This window comes from Myotis davidii, unplaced genomic scaffold, assembly GCF_000327345.1.
Source record: "Myotis davidii unplaced genomic scaffold, ASM32734v1 scaffold281, whole genome shotgun sequence".
Lineage (NCBI taxonomy): Eukaryota > Metazoa > Chordata > Mammalia > Chiroptera > Vespertilionidae > Myotis > Myotis davidii.
The window spans coordinates 2,432,616-2,443,896 of record NW_006293784.1 but is presented as its reverse complement, the minus strand read 5'-3'; the positions used below and the strand labels follow the sequence as shown (position 1 = coordinate 2,443,896).

At 36.5% G+C, this 11,281-nt stretch overlaps 1 protein-coding gene across 1 annotated transcript in view; it reads left to right on the top strand.

Annotated features, from left to right (window-relative positions):
- MNAT1 (MNAT CDK-activating kinase assembly factor 1) overlaps positions 1 to 11,281 on the top strand; it is a 209,651-nt gene that overhangs the window by 98,998 nt on the left and 99,372 nt on the right. Inside the window, exons 6-7 of the mRNA XM_006767648.2 lie at positions 396 to 536; positions 6,229 to 6,354. Of these exons, the coding sequence (XP_006767711.1) occupies positions 396 to 536; positions 6,229 to 6,354 (267 nt within the window). The remainder of the gene's footprint in view (positions 1 to 395; positions 537 to 6,228; positions 6,355 to 11,281) is intronic.

Below are 11,281 nucleotides of genomic sequence, written 5' to 3'. Positions count from 1 at the left end.
GACCGGTTTGGCTCAGTGGATAGAGCATCGGCCTGCGGACTGAAGGGTCCCAGGTTTTTTTCTGGTCAAGGGCATGTACCTGGGTTACGGGCACATCCCCAGTGGGAGATGTGCAGGAGGCAGCTGATTGATGTTTCTCTCTCATCGATGTTTCTAACTTTCTATCTCCCTTCCTCTCTGTGAAAAATCAATAAAATATATTTAAAAAAAATAGTAATACATCCATATGAAATAAAATGAATTTTAGTTCCTTCAAAGTGTAATTGCTGCACTATTAAACAATAAGTGGCTATTTTGTTTTATGCTTCCAAAAAAGAAAAAAATCAGAATGTGGTATAGGATCAATGTTGGTTACTAAGTTTATTCTATACCATGTATAAATGTTTCTGTTTTAGACACGGGAACAGGAGGAATTGGAAGAAGCTTTAGAGGTAGAACGACAGGAAAATGAACAAAAAAGACTGTTTATACAAAAAGAAGAACAACTACAGCAACTTCTAAAAAGGAAGAATAAGCAGGCTCTTTTAGATGAACTGGTATGTATTAATGCTAATTACAATAAAAAATCAGTCTTCGGGGTTTGTGTTTCTTATTTATTATGCTGGATAATGACATTTTAATGGCATTTCTGCAGCTTGTGCTGGTGTATTAAACTTTGATTCCTTTATTAAAAACATTTTTTTTACAATACCCATTTTATTTCAGAAGCAAGAGTAATATAACTGACATAATCCAATGTTCGGTTAATAGATTGCTTACATGTTTCTAAGCTTACTGTCTTAAAACACATTGTTTTCCGAGCATTTTTTTTTCCTGATTAATACTGGTTTTCTAATAACTGGTTCATTTAAATTGTTTCGGCTCTGGGCTGAAGTTTGCAGTGATTCTGGTTACTCTGTGAGAACTGTATTTCATATTTTTGTGTGGAAAAGAATGAGAAGTAATGGTGATGTTTTGCAAGTTATTGGTGTTTTCCTGCAATTAGCCCCTCTAGTTGTTGACATCTGTAATAATAAAAGCCTAATATGCTATTTAGACCTTCTGGACGAAGCCAGGGCTGCGAGGGCCGAGCCTCTGGCACGAATTTTGTGCATCGGGCCTCTAGTTGGTAGATAACAGCCATAATAATAACTAAATTTTATGAACTGTTTCATAGATTTCATATATTATTTGATGCTTTTAACCCAGTAATATTGGTAAACTCACAACTAGAAAGTCATCCTCTCCAGTGATGTCTTTTGTATTCTTCCCTTTCTCTTTTTGTCCACATAATTTTCATGAGGTCCTCAGTATAGCTGATATACTGCTTATTATTCTATGATTGGGTAAATGTGTATGTGTATATTTTCTACTGTGCTTTTTTGCCCAAAAGCATTTAAGCCAGCTAAACAGGAATAAAAAGAAAAAGTAAGATTATTTAAATTAGAGATAGATGAGAAAGTAAAGGAAAAGTAAGGATAAGGACATTAATGAGGTTTAGACAGAAAATGCTTATTATAAACCCTCTGTATTTTGTCTCAGTGCAGTGCAAATAGGTTCTAAAAGTAAGGACAGTGGCATATTATTAGAATATGTGCCCTAGCCGGTTTGGCCATTGGATAAGGCACCAGCCTGTGGACTGAAGGGTGTCCCGGGTTTGATTCCGGTCAAGGGCGCATGCCTGGGTTTTGGGCTCGGTCCCTGGTAGGGAGCATGCAGGAGGCAGCTGATCAATGATTCTCTCTCATCATTGATGTTTCTATCTCTCTCACCCTCTCCCTTCCTCTCTGAAATCAATTAAAAAAGATATATCTATCTATATAAAAATACAGTGTTTTCCATAGCATCTTCCATTAATTTTTCTTGAAACTATCATGTGGCAGATGAGGCTTTATCATGTGAAGTGACACATGTTGTGTTTTATAGTTTTTGGGGCCATATATTTTGTGAGAAATTGAAACCTTTAATAAATCAATTAGTAAATGTTGATGTTGTAATTATTTATTGAAAAGTTCTTTCCTTCATCATTTTATACAAAGAGAAACATACTTGTCTTTGATAATACTGCTCCCCTATACAGTCAAGTGAATTAATACATGCAGAACTTAAACCTAGGATGAAAATACACTTTAACTTTTTTTTTAATAATTTAAATTCTTTATTGTTTAAAGTATTACATAAGTCTCCTTTTCCCCCATTGACCTCTCCCCAGCCCCCAGCACATGCTCTCACCCTCTACTGTCTGTGTCCATTGGTCATGCTCATATGCATGCATACAAGTCCTTTGGTTGATCTCCAATGGAGGTTCCATTATCAATTTTTTGAGGAAAGGCCATGCTGTCTTCCACAGTGGCTACACCAGTCTGCATTCCCACCAGCTGTGCAAGAGGGTTCCTTTTGCTCTGCATTCTCTCTAGCACTTGTCGTTTGTTGATTTTTTAATGATAGCCATTCTGACAGGTGTGAGATGGTACCTCATTGTTGTTTTGATTTGCATCTCTCAGATGATTAGTGACTTTGAGGATGTTTTCATGTCTCTTGGCCTTCTGTATGTCCTCTTTTGAAAAGTGTCTATTTAGATCCTTTGCCCATTCTTTGATTGGATTGTTTATCTTCTTTTTGTTAAGTTGTATGAGTTCCCTGTAAATTTTGGAGATTAAACCCTTCGGAGATAACATTGGCAAATATGTTCTCCCATGCAGTGGACTTTCTTGTTGTTTTATTGATAGTTTGTTCTGCTGTGCAGAAAGAAGCTTTTTTTTTGATGTAGTCCCATCTGTTTGTTTTCTCCTCAGAATCCATTGCCCTAGGAGCTGTATCAGTAAAGATACTGCTGCGACATATGTCTGCTATTTTGCTGCCTATGACTTCCAGGATTTTTATGGTTTCCTCTCTTATGTTTAAGACCTTTATCCATTTTTAGTTTATTTTGTGTGTGGTGTAAGTTGGTGGTCTAGTTTCATTTTTTTTGCATGTAATATAAAGAGTTTTTAGATTTTATTTTGAGGTTATCTAGCTGCGCATAGTAATTATAACTTAAATATTCTTTTAGTCTCAAAGTACTAAGTTTGCCTCCCTCATTGAGCTGCTATTGGCATGAAGCTTCCTTTTAATTCACTGGAGCAGGAAGCAAGATGTGAAACTGCAAGTGTTGTACATTGTGTATAATCTGGAGTTAATATTGGTTTTTGTGAGGAACCCTCCCCCCCCACTTCCTGTTTTCTTCACCTGCAAGTCATTACTGCACATACTTTCTTCACTGTTTAGATCATATAACATGGTGGTTAAATAATCCTTAGCAATTTACTATATTCATTAGAACAATTAATTACATTACATTGGTTTAGAATACCAATGAAGTTTAAATTTCTGGGTTCCATTTTAAAACTTATTTTTAAAAATTTGTTGTTACTTTAATTTTTGAATATTTATTAATTTTTTTTGGTTAAAGTTAGTCCTTATTGACTAAAGAATTCATTACGTTTCTTTTTATCCTCCTAAATCCTTATTAAGTAAAACATTACATTATAATTCTTTTTCTATGTATATTAATGAATTACATTTTATAAAACAAGATAGCATTGGCACTTGTAAATATGTCTAGAGGCTTAAATTTTAGGGTTATTCTTTGGCTCTACTAGACAGTAAGTACTATTTATAAGAATTTCTCCTCCTTTTTTTGGGTTTGGTCCTTGTGCTGGAAGTCACTTTTTCACCTTTTGTAAAGCATTGGCATTATATTATACTGTAGATGACAGGATTTTAATGTTATGGTATTAATGTTTATGGCTTAATATTTACCATAATGTTGCCTAAAAAGTCCATTTAATTAATCCTAACTGTAAATTCAGGTGTGTGTGTGTGTTTGTTTTTTTTTAACACTTTGGAAAAAGATTTTAAAACAGCTCCTGATTTAGTTAATCTTTTTATATTCCTGTTTTTATATTCTGTTCACTTTATGTCTGAAATTTTGTATGGGCTAATATTGCTGTCAAATGCAGTAGCTGATTTTTATTAGAAATATTGTTTGCCAGATGGCTTGCTTAAAGTCAGTTAAAATAATCTTTTAAAAATGGTCATTATAAAGCTTTTAATGAGTATTACAGGCAGTCTTATTAAAATTTCTTTAAGTATTAAACAAGGTACCTTCAGGCAATTAATGTAGGTTAGGGAACCTTTCAAGGTAAAAATGGAAAGCTAAGAAGAATGAAATAATTTGAAAGGCTGAATCTGCATTTTATGCATTCCCAAGAGGATGTGAATTCTTCATAGTTTATTTTACTATATAGATTTTGTTGTTCTTAGAGCTCCTGCTTAATTATAGTTTAACATTCACAAAGATTTTCAACCTCTAAAGTTTTGAGTGCTAAAGTGGAATAAAGCAGATTTGAGGTAAATTGTATGCCAGAGTAGCAAAATTAGTTTTAGATTCCTACAATGTTTATTTTTATTACATTTCAGCTGTTTTACTAATATATTTTTATAGTTAGGTCCCTTTATGTGATATTGAAACCAGGCCAAAGTATTGATTAGCAGGGTTTTGAAGTGAATACATTGTCTTGAATTTACACAAGAACTTTTAGTTTTTAAGAGTAAGTACCAGGTATGCAAGAGCATTTGAGTTCACTTAGAGTATAAATTGGGATGCAATGTTTTAACTTTTTAGTCAAGAAAATTAATTTTTCTTGTGTTAGTGTTTTTGCATATGAAAAGATAGTAATAGCTTTTAAGAGATATTTTGGGCCACAGCCTATTTAAAATGTCCTATAATTTTATTATAATATTCTTAGTGGAAATCTAGAATAGCTGCAGGAATTCATAGCAGTGCTGTTACTAACGCATTGCTGATGCGTTGTAGTAGAATATGAAAGGTATTCAAGTATATTCTCGTAGTATATTTCATTCATTCTCCATTATTGATAAAGCTAGGTCACAAGGAGTTTGCTCCTTAATATGGTTCTATTTTATAAATAAAATGTGTTCTTCCACTTACTTTTAAAAGATTTAATCTTTGTAATGTTGCTCTTGCAGAGAACTTCTATTACAAATTCTTGAGGTACAGATTTATTCTAGGACAATTCTGTTGAAGTAAATTGGCTTTTTAAAAAATTAGTTTTGTACTAGAACTTTAAGTCCTTTAACTATATTAATTAGCCACATTTGTGCCTAAAATATTAAGTTATTAGACTTGGGAAGAAAATTAGATTCTGCTATATGTTTACTTCATACTATGAAATGTTAACACGATATAGTTTTTTTCAATTTTAAATTATGGGTAGTTACTATTTTAAAAATTTATAGGCCAATTGAAGAATATGTTTATTTTTGTAAATAACCTAGATATAGGAAATAGAAATGCATTGTTGTCCTTTATTTTTGTTCACAGTTATAGGAAGTACTCTGTGTGTGCATGTGTGTTTGTGTGTATGTGTGTGTGATCTTCCCTCCTGGCTTTCCTCTGCATGTTTTGTGTTCTTATTTAATTGACAACTCAGGAAGGAAAAGTCTGGATATCATTTAGTTTAGACTTTAGCTCCATAGCACTTTAAACATGTAAGAGGACTTCATGTTAAACAGGATAAATAGCAGCTACATATAAGAATTAGTAATTTGCTTATTAGTATTATGTGTGTGTATAGATTTGTGTAAATAGTGATCCTGATTTAGTATCAACCTAGATACTAAAAACGTTTACTATTATTTTGTCCATTAAAATTTAGACTTCTTTTCTAAAAATAAGTCAGTAAAAGAGAAAATAAATGTACTTTTGGTTGTACTTAACAATCGTTCCATTGTGCAAAACAGAACAAGGATCATTTCCAAACGGCCTCAGGTGAAATCTAATGGGAAACAATTTCAAACTAGTCTGAATTCACTGGTAAAAAGAATGTGTCTTAGGTAAACATCTGATCCAAGTTATAGTACTTTGTACTACTCTTTTTGTGATTAGTTTCTAATTTTTTTTTATTTTAATAAATATGGTTGGCATTGCTAGATGAAATAAGACCCTGTTATATTTTCTTTAATGTGGATTTTATAAAAATAATTTTTTGCAGGTTTAGATTTATGAGTATAAAACAGCCTTTTCTTATTATGGAATGTTAAATTTTTTTTGTAAAATGTTCTCCATAAAGTGAATATTTAGGTTGACATCAAATACTTACGAAAAGGCATAATTTAAAATAATAGACCTATTGCTCTTAAGTTTTTCTTTTTAACTATTATATTGCACATTAACTTTTCTTACAGGAAAGTTCTGATCTCCCTGTTGCTCTACTTTTGGCTCAGCATAAAGATAGATCTACCCAATTGGAAATGCAGCTTGAGAAACCCAAACCTGTAAAACCAGTGACATTTTCTACAGGCATCAAAATGGTAAGCCATATTTTAATTGCTTGTTGGAAAGATATATTTCAAGGAGTACACTTTATAATTTTATATTGACTTCCACAGGTAAATGGAAAGGTATATATGTTTAAGAACAGTGTATGATCTTGGCTAGTTGTCTGAAAATATGAATATGATCAGAGTATGAGGAAAGAGAAAAGTATTTTGTTGTACAAAATAATGGTTTGTATGTGTTTTCTTATCCTACATAAAATTTTAAGTTTATAGTGTAGGAAAACATTCTTAAAAGAAAATGCAGACTTCTGGTTTCTGGTATGGCATGTAAGAAGCTTGGAAGTTGTCACTACCTGCTCACAAATAAAGCTTGGAAATTGCCACTGCGTCCTCAGACTGAAAAACAACAACTTTTCTTAGAGTCATAAGTGAAGAGAGGTAACAAGGCTAATTACTGACCTTAAAATTGGAGAGACTGGCTGAGAATACAGAGAATCACAACTGACTAGAGCAGCCTTACAGGGAACCAGTGGTGGTGTAATGAAACCTGAATTGTAATTGACAAATTGTGGACAACTCTGACAGTCAAAAACTCCCGGGGGCACCAGACATTGGAGGGCCTCTGGCATCTCTACCAGGTTCTTTCAGTGAATATTGAGAAAAATGCCCTCGTCCTTCTGGCAGATGAAGTGGAAAAGGAACCATTTTGCAGTATGCCAGAGTATTCTGTTCTTAACAAGGCCTGCCCTCAGGAGAAACTTGCACCAGAGCTTAACCTGCTGGAGTTTTATCAGAGCCTAACTGACGCAGGGGTAGGGAAATAACCCAACTCCAGCCTTCCACGTGGGAAAGGGAAAATAGACAGCTTCCAACCACTCTTGCCATTCTGCCCCACATAAGGGGAGGAAGATGGATTGAGAAGTATGTGTGAAGTTCACAGTCCAGAAGCACAGGCCCTCTAAAAGACTAGGATCTGATCATTCTATCTAATAAAGAGGGAGCATGCTAATTAACTGCCATGCCCTCACAAAGATGGCAGCGCCCACAGCCACAAGATGGTGGCACCCAGCCCCCTCAGCCCCGCCTCATCCAGCTGGAGTTCCCCAGTCCCCTCAGCCCTGCCTCGTCCAGTCTCAGTGCCCCAGTCCCCTCAGCCCTGCCTCATCCAGTCTCAGTCCCCCAGTCCCCTCAGCTCCGCCTCATCCAGTCTCAGTGCCCCAGTCTCCTCAGCCCCGCCTCATCCAGCTGGAGTTCCCCAGTCCCCTCAGCCCTGCCTCATCCAGTCTCAGTGCCCCAGTCCCCTCAGCCCTGCCTCATCCAGTCTCAGTCCCCCAGTCCCCTCAGCTCCGCCTCATCCAGTCTCAGTGCCCCAGTCTCCTCAGCCCCGCCTCATCCAGCTGGAGTTCCCCAGTCCCCTCAGCCCTGCCTCGTCCAGTCTCAGTGCCCCAGTCCCCTCAGCCCTGCCTCATCCAGCCTCAGTCCCTGAGTCCCCTTAGCCCTGTCTCATCCAGCCTCAGTCCCCAGTCCCCTCAGCCCTGCAGGGGAAGGCAGTTGGGGGCAATCGGGCCCGCAGGGGAGGGCAGTTGGAAACGATCATGCTGGCAAGGGAGCAATTAGGCATCAATCAGGCTGGCAGGGGAGCGGTTAGGGGGCTATCAGGCTGACAGGCAGAGTGGATAGGGGCAATCAGGCAGGCAGGCAGACAGGCAAATGGTTAGGAGCCAGCAGTCCCGGATTGTGAGAGGGATAACTGACTGCCGTCAGATAACCCCTGAGGGGTCCCATATTGGAGAGGGTGCAGGCTGGGCTGAGGGGACCCCCTCCCCCGCCCCGCACAAATTTTGTGGACCAGGCCTCTAGTATGACTAAAATGCTCTGCCCTTCCCTACATCTTGATGCCTGGGTATCAAGAAAAAATTATGAGCCCTAACTGGTTTGGCTCAGTGGATAGAGTGTTGGCCTGTGGAATGAGGATCCTGAGTTCAGTTCGATTCCAGTCGAGGGCACAAGCCCAGGTTGTGAGCTCGATCCCCAGTGGGGGACATGCAGGAGGCAGCCAATCAATAATTCTCTCTCATCATTGATGTTTCTATCTGTCTCTCCTTCTCCCTTCCTCTCTGAAATCAATAAAAATATATTAAGAAAAAAAAATTATGAGATACTAAAAGACAGAAAACACAGTTGGAGGAGATAGAGCAAACATCTCAATCAGGCTCAGATATGGCAGGGAATTTGGAATTATCAGACTGGGAATTTAAAACAACTATGATCAATATGCTAAGGGTACTAGAGGATAAAGTAGACAACATACAGGAGCAGATGGGCAATGTATGCAGAGAGATGGAAATTCTAATAAATAAAAGAAATGCTAACAAAAAGAATACACTAACAAAAATCAAGAGTGTCTTTGATGGGCTTATTACTAGAATGGACACATCTGAAGAAAAAAATCCTTGAGCAAGAGAATATACCAATACAATCCTTTTTATTTTACATACGGGGGGTGGGGAGGGAGGGGGAGGGAGATACTGATGTGGGAGAGAAACATTGATTGGTTGCCTTCTGTATGTTTCCTACTGGAGATCAAACCCGCATGAAACGCAGGCATGCGCCCTGACCGGGAATCCAACATGTAACCCTTTGGTGCATGGGGCAATGCTCAATCAATTGAGCCACTCCAGATGGGTGCAATAGATACCTTGAAAACTGAAAACCAAAGAAAAAAAGACTGGGAAAAAAAAAGAGAGAGAGAGAGAGAGCAGGATATTCAAGGAGTTTGGGACAACTACAAAAGGTATAACGTGTGTAATGGGAATACCAGTAGAAAAAGAAAGAAAGGAACAGAAGAAACATTTGAAATAATGACTGAGAATGTCTCCAAATTAACATCAGACACCAAACCAAAGACCCAGGAAGCTCAGAGAACACGAAGTAGGATAAATGCCCCCAAACCTCACACCTATGCACTTCACTTTTAAGTTAGAGAAAATTGAAGGCAGAGAAAAAGTCCTAAAGAAACCTTGGTGCAGCAGAACTGGGGGTTGGGGGGAAAAGAAACAACTTACCTGTATAGGAGCAAATGTAAAAATTGTATCTGGCTTCTCCTCAGAAACAACACAAGCCAAAGGAGAGTGGAGTGAAATATTTAAGGTGTTGAGAAAATAAAGCTACCAACCTAGAATAATGTACCCTGCAAAATTATCCTTTAAAAGTGAAAGGGAAATAAAGATTATCAAACAAAAAGTGAGGGAATTTTTTTGCCAGCAGGCCTTTCTTGCAAGAAGGGTTAAAAGAAGGTCTTAACACTTCTTGCAAAGGAAAGTGATATAGGTCAGAAACAGATTTACATAAAGAAAGCATCAAAGAAGAAATAAGGTAAGGTAAAATAAAAACATATTTTTTGTTCTTAATTGATCTAACATATAGCAGTTTGTTTAAAATAACGCTGTATTTGATTGTGTGTGTATCTGCTTGTATACACACATACATGCTTATAAGTGAAATGAATGACTGATAATACAAGAGACTGGAGGAAGCAATCAGGATTATTTGATTATGGATATGTGGGTACCTGAATAATATAAAATATTCAGGATCAGTTTTAAACTTACAAATGTAGGAAGTATTAATACATATTCAAATATAAAGAAAAACACTACTAATTAAGGAATTACCAATGCTTTTGAATTAAGTATAGAGAGGAAATATCCATGGGTAAGATTTTACTTTATTCTTTCCAAACATGTTGGTAAAGCTGAGATATTCTTAACTTCCCCATTGGTAAAGTTGAGATATTTTTAACTTTATATGATTATTTGGAGGATTAAAAAGTATAAAATATATAATCAGGTAATACATACTTGAATTTGAGAGAATTTTATGATAAATTTGGCATTTTGCTGCTTTTATAAATCTGGTATTGCTGTGACCATGGCGTTTTGTTTTGTTTTAAAGTTTTTAAAATTTATTTTTTAAATTCACACATAGTAAAGGTCATTCTTTTTGATGTACAGGGTTTTCATAAATGCAGAGTTGTGTATCTACCATTACAATTACACAGGAGTTCTATCACTCCTCAAAATTCCCTTGTACTACTCTTTCATAGTCAACCCAGCAATTAGTGATCTGTTCCTTAGGTTTGTTAGTTTAATAGCAACACACATTTGAGGTCATTCATGTTATTGCACATACTTATAATTTTTCCTTTTTGCTGAGTAATATACCATTGTATGGATTTACTGGTTTCTTTATCCATTCATCAGTTGAATGACATTCAGGTTGTTTCCTTTTTTTTTGGAATGATTATGAATAAAGCTTATGTAAACATTTGCATACAATTGTTTGTGTACATAGTTTTTATTTCTCTTGGGTAAATACTAAGAATGAGATTGGGTATGTTTAGCTTTGTAAGAAACTGCCAAACTGTTTTTCAAGTGGCTGTACCAGTTTGCATTCCCACCAACCTTGTGTGAATGTTCCATTTGCTTTGCATTCTTAACAATACTCAGTATTATAAGTTTTTTTAAATTAAATCTTTATTATTCAGATTATTACATTTGTTCCTCTTTTTCCCCCCCATAACTCCCCTAGTTCCCACCCCCCCCTCTGCCCTCACTCCCCACCCTCTGTCCTCATCCATAGGTGCACGATTTTTGTCCAGTCTCTTCCTGCATCTCCCACACTCCTTTCCCCCTCAAGAATAGTCAGTCCACTCCCTTTCTATGCCCCTGATCCTATTATAATCACCAGTCCAGCAGATTTTTTATTCACTTGATTTTTAGATTCACTTGATGATGGATATGTATTTGTTGTCACTTAGTTGTTCATTTTTATCTTTACCTTTTTCTTTTTCTTCCTCTTCTTAAAGAATACCCTTCAGCATCTCATATAATACTGGTTTGGTGGTGATGAACTCCTTTAGCTTTTTCTTATCTGTGAAGCTCTTTATCTGGCCTTCACT